At 39.8% G+C, this 22,822-nt stretch overlaps 1 protein-coding gene across 2 annotated transcripts in view; it reads right to left on the bottom strand.

The window, feature by feature from the left end:
• NEK11 (NIMA related kinase 11) overlaps positions 1-22,822 on the bottom strand; it is a 272,127-nt gene that overhangs the window by 45,313 nt on the left and 203,992 nt on the right. The window contains exon 15 of one of the 2 annotated variants that reach the window (XM_051962721.1): positions 7,299-7,395. In XM_051962721.1, the coding sequence (XP_051818681.1) occupies positions 7,299-7,395 (97 nt within the window). Of the gene's footprint in view, positions 1-7,298; positions 7,396-14,642; positions 15,558-22,822 lie in introns of those variants that run through there. The other variant, XM_051962722.1, reaches the window with a different exon arrangement.

The following is a 22,822-nucleotide window of genomic DNA, read 5'->3' as shown; positions in this document are numbered from 1 at the left end:
TGGCTAGAAACTGGAAAATGAATGGATGCCCATCAATTGGAGAATGGCTGGGTAAATTGTGGTATATGAATGTTATGGAATATTATTGCTCTGTAAGGAATGACCAGCAGGATGAATACAGAGAGGCTTGGAGAGACCTACATGGACTGATGCTGAGTGAAATGAGCAGAACCAGGAGATCATTATACACTTCGACAACGATATTGTATGAGGATGTATTCTGATGGAAGTGGATTTCTCTGACAAAGAGACTTAACTGAGTTTCATTGGAGAAATGATGGACAGAAACAGCTACACCCAAAGAAGGAATACTGGGAAATGAATGTGAACTATTTGCATTTTTGATTTTATTCCCGAGTTATTTTTACCTTCTGAATCCAATTCTCCCTGTGCAACAAGAGAACTGTTTGGTTCTGCAAATATGTATTGTATCTAGGATATACTGCAACATGTTTAGCATATATAGGACTGCTTGCCATCCTGGGGTGGGGGAGGAGGGAGGGAGGGGAAAAAACGAAACATAAGTGATTGCAAGGGATAATGTCGTGTAGAAATTATCCTGGCATGGATTCTGTCAATGCGAAGTTATTATTAAATAAAATAAAATTTATTATAAAAAAAAATAAAAAAATAAAATAAAATAAAATAAAATGCAAAAAAAAAAAAAAAAAAAGAAAAAAAAAAAAAAAGAAATATCTCATTGGAAAACATCTGGCATGGAAAATAGATCCAGAAGAGATAATTTAAAAATTATTGATCTACCTGACAACTATGATAAAAAAGAGCCAAGACAAAGAGAAATTCCATTCAGAATAACTGTTGATACCATAAAATATTTGGGAATCTATCTACCAAAGGAAAGTCAGGAATTATATGAGCAAAATTATAAAAAAGTCTCCACACAAATAAAGTCAGACTTAAATAATTGGAAAAATATTAAGTGCTCTTGGATCGGCCGAGCGAACATAATAAAGATGACAATACTCCCTAAACTAATCTATTTATTTAGTGCTATACCAATCAGACTTCCAAGAAAATATTTTATTGATCTAGAAAAAATAACAACAAAATTCATATGGAACAATAAAAAGTCGAGAATCTCAAGGGAATTAATGAAAAAAAAATCAAATGAAGGTGGCCTAGCTGTACCTGATCTAAAATTATATTATAAAGCAGCAGTCACCAAAACCATTTGGTATTGGCTAAGAAATAGATTAGTGGATCAGTGGAAAAGGCTAGGCTCACAAGACAGAATAGTCAATTATAGCAATCTAGTGTTTAACAAACCCAAAGCCCCTAACTTCTGGGAAAAGAATTCATTATTTGATAAAAACTGCTGGGATAATTGGAAATTAGTATGGCAGAAATTAGGCATGGACCCACACTTAACACCATATACCAAGATAAGATCAAAATGGGTCTATGACCTAGGCATAAAGAACGAGACTATAAATAAATTAGAGGAACATAGAATAGTTTATCTCTCAGACTTGTGGAGGAGAAAGAAATTTGTGACCAAAGATGAACTAGAGACCATTACTGATCACAGAATAGAAAATTTCGATTACATCAAATTAAAAAGCCTGTGTACAAATAAAACTAATGCAAACAAGATTAGAAGGGAAGCAACAAACTGGGAAAACATTTTCACAGTTAAAGGTTCTGATAAAGGCCTCATTTCCAAAATATATAGAGAACTGACTCAAATTTATAAGAAATCAAGCCATTCTCCAATTGATAAATGGTCAAAGGATATGAACAGACAATTTTCAGAGGATGAGATTGAAACTATTACCACTCATATGAAAGAGTGTTCCAAATCATTATTGATCAGAGAAATGCAAATTAAGACAACTCTGAGATACCACTACACACCTGTCAGATTGGCTAAGATGACAGGAAAAAATAATGATGAATGTTGGAGGGGATGCGGGAAAACTGGGACACTAATGCATTGTTGGTGGAGTTGTGAACGAATCCAACCATTCTGGAGAGCAATCTGGAATTATGCCCCCAAAATTATCAAATTGTGCATACCCTTTGATCCAGCAGTGTTTCTATTGGGCTTATATCCCAAAGAAATACTAAAGAAGGGAAAGGGACCTGTATGTGCCAAAATGTTTGTAGCAGCCCTGTTTGTAGTGGCTAAAAACTGGAAAATGAATGGATGCCCATCAATTGGAGAATGGCTGGGTAAATTGTGGTATATGAATGTTATGGAATATTATTGTTCTGTAAGAAATGACCAGCAGGATGAATACAGAGAGGACTGGCGAGACTTACATGAACTGATGCTGAGTGAAATGAGCAGAACCAGGAGATCATTATACACTTCGACAACGATATTGTATGAGGACATATTTTGATGGAAGTGGATTTCTTTGACAAAGAGACCTGAGTTTCAATTGATAAATGACGGACAAAAGCAGCTACACCCAAAGAAAGAACACTGGGAAACGAATGTGAACTATCTGCATTTTTGTTTTTCTTCCCAGATTATTTATACCTTCTGAATCCAATTCTCCCTACGCAACAAGAGAACTGTTCGGTTCTGCAAACATATATTGTATCTAGGATATACTGCAACATATCCAACATATAAAGGACTGCTTGCCATCTAGGGGAGGGGGTGGAGGGAGGGAGGGGGAAAAAATTGGAACAGAAACGAGTGTCAATATAATGTAATTATTAAATAAAAAAAATTTAAAAAAAAGAAAAAAAATAAGACATTTATATGATTAAAATAAAAAAAAATAAAAAATAAAATAAAAAATAAAAAAAAAAAAGAGCCAAGACAGCATCTTTCAAAAAATTATCGAGGAAAATTGTCCTGATGTTTCAGAACCAGAGAGTAAAATAGAAATTGAAAGAATTCACCAAATATCTCCTGAAAGCGATCCCCAAATGAAAACTCTTAGGAATATTATAGTCAAATTCCAGAACTCCCAGCTCAAGGAGAAAATATTTCAAGCATCCAGAAAGAAACAATTCAAATACAGTGGAGCCACAGTCAAGATAATACAAGATTTAGCAGCTTCTAAATTAAAGGATCAGAGGACTTGGAATATGATATTCCAGAGAGCAATGGAGCTAGGATGACAACCAAGAATCACCTACCCAGCAAAACTGAGTATAATCCTTCAGGAGGAAAGGTAGATATTCAATGAAATAGAGGATTTTCAAGCATACATGATGAAAAGATCAGAGCTATATAGAAAATATTGATTTTCAAATACAAGACTCAGGAAAAGCATAAGGAGGTAATCAGAAAGGGATATCATAAGGAACTTAATAAGATTTATCAGTTTACATTCCTACATGGGAGGATGATACTTGTCACTCATTAGGACGTTCTCATTATTATGACAATTAGAAGGAGCATATCTAGAGAGAAGACATAGATGTGAGTTGAATATGAAGGGATAAAATATTAAAAAATAAAATTAAAGAGTGAGAGAACACTGGACTGGGAGAATAAGAAAGGGAGAGATGGAATAGCATAAATCATCTACCATAATAAAGGCAAGAAAAAGTGGAGAAGAATAGGAAGAAGGGAGAGGCAGTGAGGGAACCTTACTCTCATCAGAATTGGCTCAAAATAGAAATAATATACACATTTAATATGGGTATAGGGACCTATCTTACTCTGAGGAAAGTAGGAGAAGAAGAGGATACAAGAAGGGTGATAGAAAAGATCATAAATTTGATCAAAAGATCAAAATATTGGGGAAGGGGAGATCAGTAGCAAAACACTTTTGAGGAAGATCAGGGTGAAAGGAGAGAGAACAGAATAATAGTTAGCAATAGTAATTATAAAAAGAATTCTGAAGCAAGTTTCTCTGATGAAAGCCTTATTTCTCAAATGTATAGGGAATTTAGTCAAATTTAGAAAAAAAAAGTCATTCTCCAATTGATAAATGATCAAAAAATATAAACTATTCCCAAAGGTTTATAAAATCATGCATATTCTCTGACTTAATAATAGCACTACTATGCATGAATCTCAAAAGAGATTTTTTTAAAAAGGGAAAAGGATCTATATGTACAAAAAAATTTATAGCAGCTTTTCTCTCAGAACAAAGAATTGGAAATTGAGATGATGCCCATCATTTGAGGAATGGCTGATTAAACTGTGATATGTGATTATGACAGAATATTATTATTCTATGGGAAATGCTGAATAGAATGTTCTCAGAAAAACCTGGAAAGTCTTCCATCAACTCAGGCAAAATGAAATGTACTGTGTACAAAGTAATAACAATGTGTGAGATGATAAACTGCATTACTTTACTATTCTCAGCAATACAATGATCCATGACTACACTGAAGGACTTATGAAAAATCCTATCCATATCCAAAGAGAGAACTGATTGTGTCTGAATATAGACTAAAGATTACTTTTGTTTACTTTATTTTTCTTGAGGGTTTTTTTGGGGGGCGCAGTTGGAGTTCTATGTTTTCTTTCACATCATGGCTTTATTGGAAATGTTTTACATAACTTCCCATATGCCTTCTTCACATAAACCTTCTTGAGGTGGGAAGAAGGAGAGAGAATCTGGAACTCAAAGTTTTTTGTTTGTTTATTTGTTTGTTTTCTGGGTTAAGTGACTTGCCCAGGGTCACACAGCTAGTAAGTGCTAAGTGTCTGAGACCCACATTTGAAACTCAGGTCCTCTTGATTCCAGGGGTGGTATTCTACCCACTGCGGTATATAGCTTCCCCTCAAAGTTTTAAAAACAAATTTTTAAAATTGCTTTACATGTAACTGGGGAAAATAAAAATATTTTTTTAAAAAACCAAGAAAAAAACAACAGTTTCCATTTTTTTCCTTTTTACTATAAGTTGTAGGTATAATATGGCAAAATGGATGGAAACCAAAAAAAAAAAAAAAAGGAAGACAGTTATAAATCTCGCCACTGACATGTCTCAGTTGTGTGACATAGGATAGTTTACTTAGCTTCTCAAAGTTCTAGGCAACTCTCTACTAAGTTGCACAGATCATAATCAATGTGGAGACCTTCCTCATGGAAGTTCTCTATATCAATGAAATTGTTGATCTGTTCCCTATTTCTATTAAAAATTGAATAGTACTGAATACATTTATACATATATGACCTTTTTTTCTTTTTGTGTTTTTTTTAAAAGATGGAATAGCAATAGATTAAAAAGATTAAAGGATGATAAATGATGATGCATTTGTCAGTTTAAGTTCATATTGTTCTGTATGGGGTTTGAATAAGTTTGTAGCTCTACCACAAATATAATAGAGTACCATTACCTCAATTTGTTTTTATTCTAGATTTCATTGTAACATAAATTTCTTAGATTTGTAGCTCTACATGATTATTCACACATTTTAAGCAACATCTCATGGTTAAGATTTTATCTTATATCTTCTTCAGAAAAATTTTTATGTCCTTATACCACTTATCCATCAGAGAAGGTATATTTTTAGCTTTAATGCTATGCATTAGTTTCTTGTGGATTCTGGATATCAGAGTTTGATCTCACATATTTGCTGCAAATGATTTTCCATATATTTTTCTTTTCTATTCATTTCAGAGATATTGTCTCCCATTTCTCCCTTTCTGAGATTTATAAATCTGAAGATTGGTAAAGCTTTATTTTGTTTTAATAAAGATCTCCAATTTAAGTGTTGTTGCTGGAAAAGATTATTAGAGTCATTCTGAATTTCTACACTTTCAAATATCTGGAGTTGGTATTGCTGGTTTCTCTCATAAGCTCTTTGATTGAGAGCTAGAAAGTATATCAGAGCCTCTCCATCAGTTCAACTTTCTCCTCTTACAGATGAGGAAACTGAGGCACAGAGAGCTTGAGTTCTGTCCATGGTCATACAGATGTTGAGTATTTGGATTCTCTTCTCGAGCTCTTTTCTCTATACTAGTATAAGGTCATAAAAGATCTGATTGTACAAAGCATATAATTACATTAATCAGTACTGGATTGGAAAATAATTTTTGTTTTGTTCTGCTTTCAGACTTTTCTCTAGATCAGTGGTCTTCAAACTATTTTGAAACACAAACTTATCAGTACAAGAAATTTTGAGCTCTCCTTCCAATATGTATTTAGTTTCTTAATTGTAAGTTATATACAGGTTCTACTGTATTATTATGAAAATTATAAAACACAAAAACAGAATTTAAAAAGGATGATGCCCAATTGAAATAACATTTGATTCCAGAATCAACAGGAGTTTACTGAGCTTGTGATTATATTTGTTCCTTTAGGAAAATCACCTTGACAGGTATGGGGGAATGCCATGAGATGGGGAGAGCACTGAAGAATGGAGATTAAGAATGGAGATCAATTCTGAGTCCAGGGAAGAGAAGATGAGGGTCTGAGCTAGGGAGGTGGCTGTGTGAGTAGAGAGAAAAGGGAAACTGATATGAGAGATTTTATAGAAGTAGAAACAATAATACTTATAACTGATGGGATACATGGGATAAATCAGAAGGAGGAACTGAAGTTGACAAGATGTGGTGACTCTAAATGACTAGAAGGATGATGGAGTTCTCAAAAGAAATAAAGACACTTGAGCAAAGCGGAAGTTCTGGGGGGAACAACATAATGAGATCCCATCCTTACTTCTCATTCTATGCCGCCCCCCCACACACACACACTCCAGAAAAGGGGAGGAGGAGTTCTTTGTTGATCATTGGCCCAGAATTCAGAGCCCAAACACTAGTTATGGACTGCTGCAGTCACAAAAAATGGGGGGAGGGAGTTAGGTACACTTGTGGAGAGGAGGGAGACACCCACAAATCTGCCGCCGGTAGGGGCCTGAGTAATAATTCCTTTAACCTTCTCACCCTGCAACCCTTGCTGTCAAATTACTGATCCCAGCTACAATTTGGGAGCAAGCTGCTCAAGATGATAATATAGCACCACCACAACAACAAACTCACAAACACAAAAATTAGATTTTTGTGGCAAGGTTAGTGGACGTGTACCCACTTATTCAATAACACAACAGGAAGCAGAAAAAATTCAGAGATAAATCTGTGGATTCAGACAGGAGTGATTTGGGTAGCTGTTGGGTATCTATCCTCCAGTGACTCCAAAAAGGAATTCAAACAAGATAGGTTTAGCATTTCTTGATGGGATTTTTTTTTTACTAAAGCAATTCAACTTCAAATTAGCCAAGTGTAGCTATTGGTCCTTGGGCAAATGGCCTCTTTCATAAACGCATCTGTTGCAATAACATCCCAAGGTTGTCTGATATTTGTTGTAACTTGGGCTACCTCCCCAACTTCCCAATATGGCGGTGCACTACTTACTCTCTCATCAGTTTGATCTTGGCTTCAGACACAGTGTTGTTGAGAGGGCTTGGTCCCTGGGGCAAGACGAGAGCTGATCTGGTGACAGTCCTCGTACCTAGAAATCAATGCACAGACCCAGCTTCAACCTCAAGGTAATATTCAAGGGCAATCAGAAAACACAAGAGAACTCACCTTTGTGGCAAGATATCGCCACATTAATTAAAGATGAACTTGATTATTAAATGCATGGAGAAGATTTCTTCCAGAGGACAGGGAGATTTACAGTTTTAATATGCACAAGGAATTCCAGGACCAATTGGTCCTTTCAAGGATTGCTCAGACAAAACCACATCACTCAGTGGGGGAAATGTTCACAATAAGAAAAAAGTAGATGTGAAAAATAAATAGAAAAGAAATCAAAAAAGAAATCGAAAAAGAAATGTTTTTAAAGAGGAGCATTTCTATCTCTGTGGTTAGGTCTATTTGAATGGATGAATCTCTCTTCCTTATAAAATTAGCTTCCACTTTACCTCGCTTACTGGGATTTGGGGAATTGTCATTTTTGCCAAGGAAAGGATTGTTGATAGCTCAGGGAGTTCAATAGCACTGAATGGCAGATGTCAGCAAGAGATCCAAATGGGCTAACTGAGGTTTGGAGACTTTTAGTGGAAAACAATGGTGTCTGGAAAAAAAATCTCACTAAAAAATCCCCCTTTTAACTTCCGTACCTTAAGAAGCCAGGGTAATGCACATATGCTTCTCACTGCGATGGCCCACATAAGGCTTCTCCCCTTTCTGTTACATAAGTTAGCAGGCTGCTTCTCTTGATACTTGGCTGTATCATCTATCATCAGAAGTCTTGAATGTGGGTTTTAACTCTGCCCCTTTCTATGCATGTTACCTCCCGAGGACATCACTTCCCCCTTTTTATATCAGTTTTCTCATCTGTAGAATGAAGCTAATAATCCCTTCCTATTCAAAATTATATGATCTTCCCTACATCAATTACCTAAAGGGATCTCAGAACAGTCATTAAATCAAATGGGTCCCAACCTTCCTACTAAAAAGGACATAAGGCTCTGTTGTTGTCTGGTCCAGTCACATTCCTTGTAATTTGGATTTATGTCCCCAGTCCCTGACACATACTATAAAAGACTTAATTGATGTCTGGCAGCTTGGTGGCTCTGCCTGCAGTTAGGTAGACTTAAATTCAAATGTGGCCTCAGACCACAAGCCACTTTATCCTGTCTGCCTCAGTTTTCTCATCTGTAAAATGAGCTGGAGAAGGACGTGGCAAACTAGTATCTTTGCCAAGAAAACCCCAAATGGGGTGAGACACGACTAAGCAACAATAATCTATACTTCTAATTCATTCAGAAGGAGCTATTTAATTTGCCGTGTGATACAGTTAAAAGAAAATGGGATGTGGAGTTGAAGACCTGTGTGAATAACTTCAGGAAAATCATTTAACTTTTTGACCTTAGTTTTCTGTAAAATGAGGCAGTTGTGTCTAGAGACCCTCTAAGGTTTCTTCTCAATCTAAGATGCATAAATCTTGCATGTAAATACCAGTTATTATTTCTTTTACTCCAATTGAAGAAAACTGAGACTTGTGACATAAGTCTAAAACTTTTCACTAGACCAGAGTTTTATAAAGAAATGGGAGATGGGACTGGGAATATGAAACCAGACCAGATGAAAACACCAAAAAGGGAATGCTTGTGATGCTCCAGTTTGGTTAGCAGTGATGCTTGAGGTTAGATTCACCTTCAGCCCCCTCCTTAGGTACCTTTCCTGGCAATTTGAGGAGCCTTCTTGAAAGCAATGCTTACCATCCTTTCAAGGAAATGGCTTTGACCTTTATTTGCATAAACCCTGAGTAATCGCCAGCTGTCTCTGGAAGAGGAAAAATTGGACCCCTGTCTCTCTTCCCTCCCATTCTCCCTCAAGCTCTCCTTGGAAGCCAAAGAGATTTCAAGTCACAAGAAAGCAAAGGCCATGCACGTTAGAAAGAATAGGAGATTGGAAATTAGGGTTTTGCTGTAGCTTTCAAGGTCTCTGGGTAAGTGAATAACAAACAGCAGCTAGTGCAAAATAACAGAGATCCATCCTTTGTCAGCCTCCTTATTAGAACACACCAACAGTTCAGGCAACAGGGAAAGAGAGCAAGATTAAAGGGCACGGGTGAGGAAAGGGGGTGGATGTGTGTGGGGGTGGGGGTGCACGGGGGTGCACCCATGCATCTCATACATTTGGGATGACTTTGGAACTGATGCTTTACCAGGAGATAAGGATAGTTCCTTTGCAGAACGGCGATGTGCAAACAGGGGAGAAGAATTCAGTTTAGGGAAAAGTAAACTGACTCACATTGCCCTTTGAAAGTTCACCTTTGGAAATCGATTCTCTCCTTTTTATAGTCAATATGAACTTACGGAGTTTCAACAGCATGGAGGGTTTGGGAGGCAAGGGTTACAGCAGCAGGTCACAAAGGGCAAGCCCCAAAGAGCTCATTACCATTAAGCACAAGTCTCGGTGAGGAGCATGAATCAAAATGAATTTTACCACAAAAAGTAATCTCCATTAAAGCCCTTTACTGATGGAGCACAAGAGTTGAGAGGACGGCAGTACTCAGTTCAAATCCTATCTTGAGCTGATTAGCTGTGTAATACAGGCAAGTCACTTGACTTCCCTCTGCCTCAGTTTCCTTATGTGTGAAATGAAAGGGTTGGACTTGATGGCATGGAAGTTTCCTTCTAGGTCTTAATTTATGATCTTAAGCCGCTCTAAGAACAAACCCGAGGTGATCCCACAAAACCAAAAACTCTTTGAGTCTAGCCTTGGAGAGAAGCCATCTTCCTGGCAACCGAGCCCCTGCTTCCATAAAAAAGCTCAAGAAGATTCACGAGTTGCTTCAGCCACAGAAACTCTAGTTTCCAAGATGGGGGGGGTATTTAAGGAGAGTGTGAGATTAAAAGGATATAACCCACTACAGTGAGGCAGGGAGCCATCTCTGGGCTGCTGAGATTCCCCAAAGCAAAGAGTTAACAGTGACTACAGAGTGATGCAGAAAGAGCTTCTCCACTTGGTCTTTTGACAAGGACAGGAGAACCAGGCTCATAAGAATCAGAGATACCACTGGTGAAAGCTCAGGGGATAATGAGGGTTTTTAGTAGGATTTACTAGGCCTTTTGCAGGAAGAAAATACAGTTAAGAACAGAATGAACAACCTAGTTTTGTGAATTAATTTCAGCCTAAATAAGCTGTTTTATCTTTCTTATTTCATGCACTATATTTCCTGCATGAGCTCCTATTCATCCTTCATTTCTTTTATTTATAATCCACTGATATTCCCTCCGCCTCCCGCTATTCTCCTCTATTTTTTCTTGAAATCCTTATTTGTTAGTTTTGATCTTCTCTGATTCTCATCTTTTAGCTTTCTTCCATATTTGATTTTCATTTTCTCTTCCCACAAAAGAAAGGAGTTCAGAGTCCCTGAAGTGCATATCCTACAAGAATGGAAGATCTCCAGGGATGGGAGACTCTCTAATCTTGTGTCCCCTTCTTGTCTCTTGGCCCAGCCTCCATGCTGGGTGGGCCCTCGTCACCTCACACCTGAACGGCAGCTGGGGTATCTGCCTAATTCGAACCTCTCCCCCTCTAGCCCAGCCTCCATTCACCTCTGAGGCTGATCTTCCAAAAACACACATCTGACCACATCACTCCCCTTCCCCTGGTCAGTTCCAGTGACCTCCACTCTCAAAAAGAAAATACTTCTCTTGGCTCCAAAGCCCTTCAGAACTTTGCCCCTTTCTTCGATTTCTGGCTCCTTACACCTGCCACCTGCCCACATCCTCTGTGATCTGGTCACACCGGCCTCCATGTTCTTCCCACTAGACATGTCACCTCCCGACTCCAGGCATGTTTCCTGGCTGGCTCCCATCCTTTGAACTTTTCCCTCCTTCATCTCCCTGACTTTGTTCAGATCTCACCTAAAGTCCTACCTTCTACCCAGAGTCTTTCCCAAAATCCATTAAGGTCAGTGCCCTTCTTCTAAAATTATCTTCAATAGATCATATATATATGTATATATATATACACATATATATAAACACACACCTATTTTTCTAAATGTAGATATATAGATGTATATATGTATATATTTATATATACATATACACACATATGTGTATGTGTGTGTATGTATATATATATGTATATATATAACATATATATATACATATATGTGTGTGTGTGTGTGTGTGTGTGTGTGTGTGTCATTTGTACATCGAGCATTGCATGTTGTCCCTCCATTACTCTCTAATGTCTCAGAATCCAGGACTGTTTTTTTGTTTGGGGTTTTTTGCTTGTCTTTATCTCTCCAGAGCAAATACATGATAAATGGAATTGAGTCAATTCATTCTACTTTCATACAGCACAACCATTCAGAGATTTTTCAATCCATTCTATTTACCTATTACTACCTATTAAAGTTCAGACAACTTTAATTTTCCTCCTTGTGTTGTGTATTAATGACTTTTGCTTAATTTCCTAATTTAATTCTTATATTAATTCTTCAAATGGTTCATCCACGAGGGCACTCTGTCCGAGGCATACAGAAGGGCCTTCCACATTTCAGTTGATTCTTTAGTGAGTTGATCTGGATGACTTTCTGGGCTCTCATTAGATGGGCTGGTCCCCAGATGGCAGACACCCAATTCATCCAGAGACTGCCTACCCCAAGTCTTCCAGCTTTCGAGAGTTTACTGCTCACAATGACGCAATCTCTTAAAGCCCAGTCGCTCTTATGCCAACAGAGAAGGGGATCTGAATCCAGTATGAATCTACAGGATCAGAGATTTAGAGCTGATTTTTCCCCTCTAGTTCTCATATTCTGTGACTTGGACAAACTTCTTAACTCTTCTGGGCTTGTTTTTTCATCTGTAAAATTAGGAGATTCTCCCAGGGTAGCTCTAAACTCCCTTCCAATTCTAAATAGAGAATATAATATGGAATAAAGAATATAAACTCTATAATCTAGATCAGAGGGGTCAAATACCGAGACAAGCTTCCAGATGTGCAATCCCAATTGTATTAAGATGTAAATGGGAATATTTAACAAAATAAATAAAAATGCAACAGAGCAAAGGCTATGTTAATATGTTTTTCTAAATTATGCAACCTGCAGGGGTCTTTATGAGTCCTATTTAGGGTTTTCTTGGAAGAAATACTGGAGTGCTTTGCCATTTCCTTCTCTAGGTCATTTTACAGATGAGGAAACTGAGGCACCCAGGATTAAGTGACCTGTCCAGGGTCACGTGAGGCCAGATTTAAACTTAGAGCTTCTTGACTCTGGGCCTGGTGCTTCTCCACTGCCCATATTTCTATCTGAGCGTAACCATATCTATCTGACAACACTGACGTTGATAGTCCCTTTTCCCAAAGGAGTTTCCAATCTACTGAGGGAACAAGGGTATGTACACGGGAAAATGATACTATAAGGAGCATGTTGAAAGGGAAGTGCTCCAAGGGCTGCTTTTGATTCAAATATTTCTGTCAAAAAAGCCTGGCACTGCACTAAGTACTGGGGATACAAGCAAAGGCAAGAAACAGCCCCCACCCTCGAGAAAAAGTCTGAGACAAAGGAAAGCCAGGAGGCAGGTACGAGTAGGAGGAAAGTTCGGGGCATGAAGAACAGTCAGGGAAATGTTCAAAGCAGAGAGACGGGGTGGGAGGGGCGTCCCAGAGGCAGGACCACTGGGCCACGGTGTACGTGCAGAGGGGCAAGTGAAGGAAGGCTGGGAAGGCTGCAGGAAGCCGAGACCAAAATGGATGGTTCTATATTTCCTAAAAATAAGAGACTCAATCGCTAATTCTCTTTCCCCAGATGTAATACGGGACTGATGATGATTACAATACTTGACGCCAAGCTCCTGGGGATGTTTTGGAGATTAGATTAAAAAAACAATAATATGAAAAGTGCCGTAAGCTCTTTAGAGACAGCTGTATTATGAGTGCAAGGTAGGCTGTGATTAAAGGTCACACTGTGAACAACGGTTGTTATTTGTTTTCATTCTCTCCTAAGCAGAACTGCCCCTCACGTGCTAGCAATTTGACAAAGGCAGACATTCCGTGCTGATTGGTGTGTGTGTGTGTGTGTGTGTGTGTGTGTGTGAGTGTAAGAGTGTGAGTGTGTCTGTGTGTGAGTGTGTGTGTGAGTGAGCATGAGTGTGCATGAGTGAGTGTGTATGTATGTGTGAGTGTGTGTGTGTCTGTATGTGTGTGTGAGTGAGTGTGAGAGTGGGAGTGTGTCTGTGTGTGCAGGCTGCTGGCTGTGGTCCTTTGTTCTCAAAGAGAACAGCAACGACATCACCATGTGTCGCGCTGGGGCTCACAGACCACCGGGAGTTCAGCCCAGGCCGGGCGCACATCGGAACGTTTGGAGCCGGGACGTCTCCTCCCTTTGTCGGCCTGCCGTCCCGCTTTGCTCGGGGAGCGCCCTCTCTGAGGAGGGGACGCCATGCCGGGCGGGCCTGTGCCGGCGACTCCCACTTGGTGCAATCCAGAGAGACCCCGAAGGGTCGCCGCCCGGTGTGAATCCCCCTACAACAGTCGGAGGCAGAGGCGCGTTTGGCAGGGCCGGCCGGGCGCGCTGCGCTCTCTGTGGCGGGGTCCGAAGGCCGGCGGTGAGTCTGGGGGAGGGCCCGAGCCTGGTCCCTTCTCCTGCCGGGGGCCTGCAGAACCTTCGGGAGACAACGAATGGAAGCGATCCCGTTCCCGCCCGGGCCAGTGGCCCGCCCGGGCTTCCCAGCCATACAGTGGTGTGGTCGAACTCTTAGGCCTTGGGTCTGCCGGGCCGTCCGCCGGCTCTTCCCCCAGACTTCGTTCTGAGCCGGCTCTGGAACGTGCGGCCCAACCTCACCATCGGGGGGAACATCCCTGGAAGCAAACCTCCGACCCGCGGTGGGTTTATTCACAATATTTAGTGTTTCTCCATTGGCTGTAAGCAATGGTTTCCATGTATGGGTGGAGTGGCGCCAGCTTAAGAAAACCTGTGTTTTCTTAACATTAATGGTTAGCTTAAAATTAGCACAAACATTAGAAAAATCCATCCCTGCGAGAGAACCTAGAACTCAAAACTTTTAGAAACAAATGTAAAAAGAAATTTTGTTTTGTTTGAAAGTAACTGGGGGAAAATATTAAATAATAAAAATAAATCCAAGTCAATTCAAAGAATGCCTTACTTCTCTACCCTGGAGATTACAAGTCTTCCTGGAAAAGGTTACATTTTAGCTCATCCTTGAACAATGAGGATGATTTCAGCATATGGCAAGTGGAGAAACTGAGGCAAGACAGAGATTGGGTTTTAATATTTTAATAGTGAAGAATTTGGGCTAGCCGGTGGGACAAGACTCTTGTCTAAAAGATGCCCGACCCCTAGCAATTTAGACACAGACCTTTTAAAGGGCTTTAGTTATAAGGAAAACAAAGGCAAAGCGGGGGGTGGGGGGGGGAAACACTGGGTAAATCGTAGTTTCAGAAAGGATCCTAACTTTAGCCCTGACAGGTTGGGGGTCAAGAAGGTTGGGAATAGGAGGCAGAAAGTCTGGGACAGGAGAGAGAGAGCACTCCCCAGGCGTTTGAGATAAGCCACGTGGGGTTTTTGATTCAATGTGAGAGTGGCCACAGTTTAATGGGATAAGGAAGGGGAGGTGGCCACAAAAATTTTATTCAGGATATACCATAATAATTCGGGGAAACTGAGGCATTACAGGAGAAAATGTTCAGCTCAAAAGGAGCATCAGTAAAGGCATGGAGATGGAAATAGATAATTTTAAAAGTTCCGAATCTTTGCTTTGAATAAAACAATAGGCATATGTAAGAAAAGAGTAGGAAATTCATCTGAGAGAAGAGATTGGAAAAGATTATGATTCTAGAATAAGCAGTGTTTACTTCTTAATGGAAATGAGACATTAAAATCTTATTGCTCTGGGTACGGTGTCATATCCCTGTAATCCTTGCTACTCGGAGGAGTTGAGCCAGGTGGATCACTTGAGTTCAGGAGTTTTGAGACGCAGTCGAGCTAAAGCTGATTGAGTGTCCTTGAGAAGTCGGATGAGCTTCAAGGAGCGGGGGCAGTGGGAGGAAGGCTAAAGTGAAATGGAGCTACTGGGTGAGGCGAACTGGACCAGGTCAGCAACAAAGCAGCTCAGCTTCTAAACTGATTAGGAACAGGAGAAGGCTCTGAACCATTATACTTCCAGGTTGTGTGCTGGAAACCTAATATAAAAAATAAACAAATAGTTTCTTGCTAAAAAAAAAAAGCAAGAAAAGAAAAGAAAAAGAAAAAAGAAAAGGAGAATCTATCCCTGCTTTGTTGTATCTCAGCCTCAGAGACTACTTTGAGTGTACAATCATCTGTGAACAAAAAACCATGCTCCAACACACACACACACACACACACACACACACACCTTTTTCCTGGGATGCCACTTGACCTTCTTCATGACTTTCCATTCTTTTATTCTCAATATTCTCTTAGCTTATGCCCACCGCTCCCATCTCCCCCATCCTGCTGCCTCATCTTAGCCCCCAAACTAGTCATTCTTGTTACACTTTGCGATAACAGCATTCTCTTTTCCCTCTACCTCTGACATGTTACCTCCTCCTCAACTTGCTCTCCACCCTCATCATGACCCCCAGTCCCTCTATTCTTTTCTTCTATCAGCACAGATCGGGGCTCCCTTCCTCTCCCACTCAGCTGGGGCAAATGGCCAGCCATCTCAATGGTAGCTATTGGCCATATTCTCTTTCTTCCATTCTGCCATCCTCTCACTCCTTCAATTTCTCCTTCTCCTTCCAATCTGTCAGTTCTGTTTTATGCTCTGTCCAGTCTTTGCCCGATGGCCAACAACTTCAAAATTTCTTTCTTCCCCTTGAATCTCTTACTGTCTGGACTTTTTCTCATTTCTATCTTGCTTCCTCTCACCATGGGTAACTTCTAACTAACTGATTGCCTCCCATGACACTTCTAAAGCTCCTCCTTTCCACGTTGTGATCACTTCCAGAATGGACTCACTTAGTTCTTCTGTACATGACTCACTTTATTCTTCTCCTGTGCGTGTTCTCACAGAGCACAACTACAAACACAAATGGTGAAAATGGGAACAGCTCACATTTATATTGTGCTTTAAGGTCAGAGAAACCTTATATGTATGTCAAGAGAACGGCTGGTCTAGTAGAAAAGTATCCTCAGGAACCTGTGATTTGGAAGCTAAGGCTCACTGTGATCCATGACTTCCCATCTCCTTTCCTTCATTCTTCAGTGCACACCTTTGAGCTCATCACTCTGTTGACATTTGCTAATTAATAATTAATGCAGGATTGATTGACTCACAGTGACAGTGTGACAAAGAACACTCATTCACTTTCTAAATGTTCATTGAACACCAGCATAGTTGGGTGGTCGGAGAGCTGGCTCAGAGTCAGAAGGACCTGAGCTAAAATCTGAAATCGTGTCACCTCGGACACAATGTGGTTATCAAATCCTGGAGGGAGGTCACTAAACCTTTGTAGAAAATTCTAGACTCTCTAAGAAAGGTACTTACCCACATTGGTACTGGGGGGGGGGGGTCTCACTGACAATTCCCAGGTCTGATTTAAAAACTGCACAATGTGACTTGCTAAGGGCCAGGGGAGAGACAACAATAAGTGAGACAGTCCCTGCTCGAAAGTTGAGCCAGAAAAGTAATTTATAAGCACTTGGACTTTCAGCTTCCCCATCTGGAAAAAAGCACTTATAATGTAATACTAATTAAACTTCCAGGAATATTATTATGTAGACTAGCTCAAAGTGGCAAAGCTTTTGAACGCAGAAATGGTAAGTAAGTGTTCTTATTATTGGCTATTTTAAATCACAGGCATAATGGCTTTTTAAGTTCTTCAGGCACCAGTTAGTTTAGAATTATAGAAAAACAAATGTGCAGGCGTGTTAGTCTGTACCCCAGCAGTTCATTAAAAGAAAGTCACTCTTCACAGAAGGAAGGGGGAAAAATTAAACCACAGAGCAATATTTCACCATATGCAACCAAAATGATTAAGACTGAGACATCACATTAGTATAACAAGCTTTCGGTTCTGTATCTAGACCACTGTCCACTTGTAGTGCTTGCCTTGGACATACGGAACGATAGATGCAGTCAATGAGCCAACCATCCAAAATGTGTGCCCCAGTCTGGACAATAAGCATTTCTGAGCCTCTGGGGTTTACTTCTGCACAATGTTAAGACTGATGTCTTTTATCTGAGTAGCTGTGTATCAATGAGGAATTAATCTGTGTAATATTCTGGGATATTGTCACCCTGAGCTAAGACCACTTGATATGGTTCACTCTCTGATAACTCTCCCACTTGGACACCTTAGGACATTCTCCATAACACTAGGGAACCTCTTTGGGTTTTTTTTTCTCTTTTGCCTGGCTTGTTAGCAACAGCTCAAAATAATTAATAATTATCTCTGAATATCTCTGAAGTTGGGCCCACATTTGAAGAGGAAGAAAAGATCAGGCCAGATTTCATTTGGGAAAATGCAGAGCTTTCAACAAGTGCAAATTGATCTCTGATGGAAAACCCTTCTTTCTAATATGACTATTCTCCCAGTGGTGCTACATGGTTTTGAATCATAAAAGAATGGTTTCTGAAGAATCAAGATGGTGGGCATAATCAAGGTTCCCCCCAAGGGTACTAGATAGTGGGCACAATCAAGATGCCCCCGAGGGCAGTGAATAGTGGGCACAATCAAAGTTTCCCCAAGGGCACTGGATAGTGGACACAAGAAATCTGCACCCATGAAAATATATTTCCAACAGTGTTCTATGTGAAGAAAGTGACATGAGAAATATTACACAGGAAATATAAAGATTAGAAGAGGAGCAAAGTGGTCATAGGATGGAAGGGAGAGATGACAGATGGACCAGTACCCATAAAATGTAAAAAAGGTCTAGACAAAGGTTACCAGTATATTAGGTGGATTTTCTATGGGGAATTTATGAGGAAATAAAGATAAAGATCACAAAGCATGATGAGGTCCAGACCCACAATGCAAAGAAGGATCCATCAGTACAAGACCTGAATTCATTTAAGGTTTGAAGCCTCAAGAAAGGTCAAAGCCATTACAGGCAAACTTAGTTTTACTGTACTTTGCTTTATGGCATTTTGCAGATGTTGCATTTTTTACAAATTAAAGGTTTATGACAACCCTGCTTTCCATGGGCGCCATTTTTCCAATGGCAGGTGCCTGTCTCTGCGGCACATTTTGGTAATTCTCGCAATATTTTACACGTGTTCATTTTTATGACTGTATCCATTACATTGATCTGTGATCAGTGATCTTTGATGCTACTGTTCTCATTGTTTTGGGGTATCCACAAGTCATGCCTGTATAGGACAGAAAGGTTAATGGATAAATGTTGTGTGTTCTGACTGTTCCATCAACCAGCTGCTCCCCATCTCCCTCCTTCTCTCAAGCCTTCCTCATTCCCTGAGACACACAAAAAAATTAAAATTAGAGCATTAATGACCCTATAATGGGCTCCCATATGAAAGGGAATCAATGTGGCAAATTTTCTTCTTGTTTTATTTTCAAAAAATGCCACCAGCCACCACTCTGACTTAAGCAACCACCACCATGATCAGTGAGCAGCTATCAACATCTAGGAGAGACTCTCCATCAGCAAAGAGATCACCATTGCTAAAGCCTCAGATGATGGTTAGCAATATTTAGCCACAAAGTATTTTTAAATTAAAATATGTACATTTTTAGGTATACTATTGCTCACTGAATAGACTGTAGTATAGTGTAAACATAACTTCTCTATGCAAAGGGAAAACAAAATATTTATGTGATTTGCTTTATTTCAGGGGTCTGGAATCAAACCACAGTATCTCTGGGGTAGGCTTGTTCTGACCAATTAACCACTTCCTCTACCTTCTCTAATTTAAAAAAAGAGAGAAAAGAAAACTAGAGAAGAAGAAATTTTATATTATAAAATCATCAAATTTTAGAGATGGTCTGCTCATGCAGCCAAACTTACTGTGTAGTGGCCACCTTTCTACCTTGGTTAATGTATTCACTGCTCACTGCTGCTGCCGTTAAATTTATGAAATCTATTTCTCCCAATTGCCCAATAAGGAAGTGATGTACTGGGTAGAGTTCTGGGCTTGGAGTCAGAATGACCTGAGTTCAAATCCTGCTTATCCATTTCTTAAGTATGTCTTCGACAGTAAAATGAGAGAGTAGGACTTGATGGTAGGTGGTACAGTACATAGAGTGCCCAACCTGGAGTTAGGAAGACTCCCTTTTCTGAGTTCAGATCCGTCCTCAGACACTTACTAGATGAGTGATCCTGAGTAAGTCTCACTTCACCCTATCTGCCTCAGTTTCCTCATTTGTAAAATAAGCTAGAAAAGGAATTGGCAAACACTCCAGTATCCTTGCCAAGAAATCACTAAATGAGGTCAGAAACAACTGAAATGACTAGATAACAACAGCAAAGTCCCATTTCTCTCTAAATATATAATCCCATTATCTCAATTTTATATATGAGGAAGAATTGCTCAAAGAATTCAAATGACCTGCCCATGGTGCTGAAGTCATTAAATGTCAGAAATGACACTAAGATCTAAGGCTTGTGACACCAAAACCACTTATCTTTCCAATATATTGATTACAGTGGCTTTCTAAGAAAATAAACCGAGGACAAGGATTAATATTAGCTGTTAAGTCAGAAACACATTTAACAAATAAATCAGCAGTCCTCCGCCAGGAGGCTATGGATGAAGTTTATTCAAAGCTTCACAGCTTGGCCAAATAATCTGCTTTGGACCTTCCATAGCCAGCTCCACCATCCTGCTTTGCCTTCTAACAGATCCACAATAGCCCCTGCCTCCAGAGGCCAAAAGCAGGCAGACTATCTTCAAAAACACTTTTCAATATTCAGCTCATTATTAATACTCATTATTAATGAATTAACCTACTCTTCTTTCTCATGTTTCCTCCCCCTCCCAGCTATGCTCCTGGCTGGAAGAACTTTTCCACCAGGCCCCTCTCACACCTACCCCTAACAAATTCCTTTGTATGTCCCCTCTTCCCCTCTTAGAGTGTGAGACTCTCTTCTTTATTGTATTTGTATCTCTAGCACTTAGCATAGTGCTACACCTAGTAAATGATTAAATAAATGCTTGTTACTACCTACCTACTTACCGTTTTTGACTCTGGAGATAAAATACAAAAATAAGCCAATTCTCTGACCTCAGAGTTCATATTCTTCTGTGGGAAACATCAGGCACACGGAAAAGTAAATAAAAACGTGTGACTTATGTGTTCATTTTTACACAGGCAATGTTAAATAGAGAAATAAGTCTATGGGGGCTAAAGTATTCCTATTCTTTATTTATGCACATCAAAACAACAGCAATACAATGGGAGGAAGAATGGCCTAGTGGGAAGAAGGCTGATTCTAGAGGAAGGATTTTTAATCTGCCATCAGTAGATGTCTGTGGTGTTAGATGGAGGATATTGCATATTTATCTCAAAAAAAATGTATTTACAAACATTATTCTGAGAAAGAGTCCATAGGTTTCGCCTGACTGACTGTCAAAAGGGGTCATGACACAGAAATGGTTAAGAATCCTAGAATAAGAGGACTTGAGTTCAAATCCCACCTGTGTCAGTGACTGTGGTCAGTGATTTAGGGGAGGCAGTTAACTTCCTCGAGCTTCATCAACTTTATCTGTTAAATGAGAAGAGCAGACCACGTAACCTCTGAAGTCCCTTCCAGAGTTAGATTTTGATCCCAATATTCACTTCTACAGAGATATATTCCTTTAAATAAAGAATGAATTCCTTTAAATAAAGACTTTATTCTTAAGACAGCCCCAAATAGTTTGATAATTTGACAACTTTCTGCTCCATGTGGGTCAGATAAGCCCAGTTGTTAATTCCTTTTTCCTCTGGGCAAAAGAGGCATCCAGAAAATTCTTTGTTCAGTGTGTCAGTTAAGAAACAATGATGAAGGGAATTGTAGGGAATTATTTACTTTTATTATGAACAAAACTTTTAAATTCTTCTCCCCTCTTTTAATTTAGTTTGAAAAAAAACTTCCTAAATTAAATGAACTTCTATCTATGGTGAAAGGCTGGGAATCAATGACATTAGACATTTACATCACCATTATCCCATCAATTTTCCAAATCTTGATTTGACCCTGAGAATTCCAAGCATCCAAGGCTAGCACTTCATAATGAAACTGCTCTGTCAGTTAAGAGAAACTAGAGGTGAAAACACAAGGGCTTATAGTTAAATAGCCAGTCACATCTGTACTTGAGAGAGCAGAGTCTGAAGAGCTTAAGAGAATAAAGTTCCTTTTTCTTTTTAATGGGATTTGGTGCTTAGTGCAAATAATGATAAGACGAACGTCTCATTTCTTCTCTGGTCAACATCAGTCATGTTTGGTCTGGATTAAGTGGTTATTAGCAAAGCTTCGAGGAGGATTTAAGGGCAACAATGTTCAGAGGCGCAGCTGGTCAGGCATGTGATGTACTGAGGAGTTTCTAATGGACAAGAAGGCCTCAAGGATATTCTAATTATTGTTCTGGTGACTTTCATTATGGACTCGATGTCTTCAGACAGCATGGGCTTACATCAGTCGATTGCTTGCTACAGGTTGATGTAAAAAGGAGCTGGACTTGTTAGGTTCTTCAGCACTAAGTTAGAGGCCAAATTTTTGTTTCTATGAAATTCAGCTTGAGTAAAGAAATAAGACCTTTGTTTCCTTAAAGGATTAGGAAAAGGGGAACACAAGATCATCAGTTCTGGTATTTTATTGTTCTGCATTTGAATATTGGGAGCTGGGAGAGAAAGAACGAACAAATGGATGGACGAATGAATCACTAACGACCAAATCCCTGAGCATGTCCATTTATGGACCATGAGTTAACTTTTTAAAAAACGACCTTTGGGCACTGAGGATGGGGCAGGCAGGCACCTAATAGCAGTTAGCCTCCCACCAGGGGTCCTCAAACTATGGCCCGTGGGCCAGATTCAGCAGCTGAGGATGGTTATCCCCCTCCCCCAGGGCTATGAAGTTTTTTATTTAAAGGCCCACAAAACAAAGTTTTTGTTTTTGCTCTAGTCCGGTCCTTCAACAGTCTGAGGGACAGTGAACTGGCCCCCTATTTTAAAAGTTTGAGGACCCCTGCAGAGACCCTCACAACCCATTTCCATATACACTGTGTCAAATGTGGTCTTTTCATTTTCAGATGACCCCAATAAGGGGGTTTCAGTCTTGTCTGAGTCTACATGACCCCATGGATTTTTCCCAACCTTGGGAGGACTGGAACCATTCCTCGTCCCCCACACCAGCTGCCTTCCTGTCTGATGGCCCTCTGGAAATGGGCGCAACCCACCACCGTGCTCCTGTGGGAGCAGCCCCTGAAGCAGAGAGCTGAGATGACCCTTCAGCAGCAGGATCTCATCGTCTCCACCTG

Source organism: Antechinus flavipes, chromosome 5 (genome assembly GCF_016432865.1).
Source record: "Antechinus flavipes isolate AdamAnt ecotype Samford, QLD, Australia chromosome 5, AdamAnt_v2, whole genome shotgun sequence".
Classification (NCBI taxonomy): Eukaryota; Metazoa; Chordata; class Mammalia; order Dasyuromorphia; family Dasyuridae; genus Antechinus; species Antechinus flavipes.
Note: the sequence above shows the minus strand (reverse complement) of the source record. Positions and strands in the feature narration are given on the sequence as shown.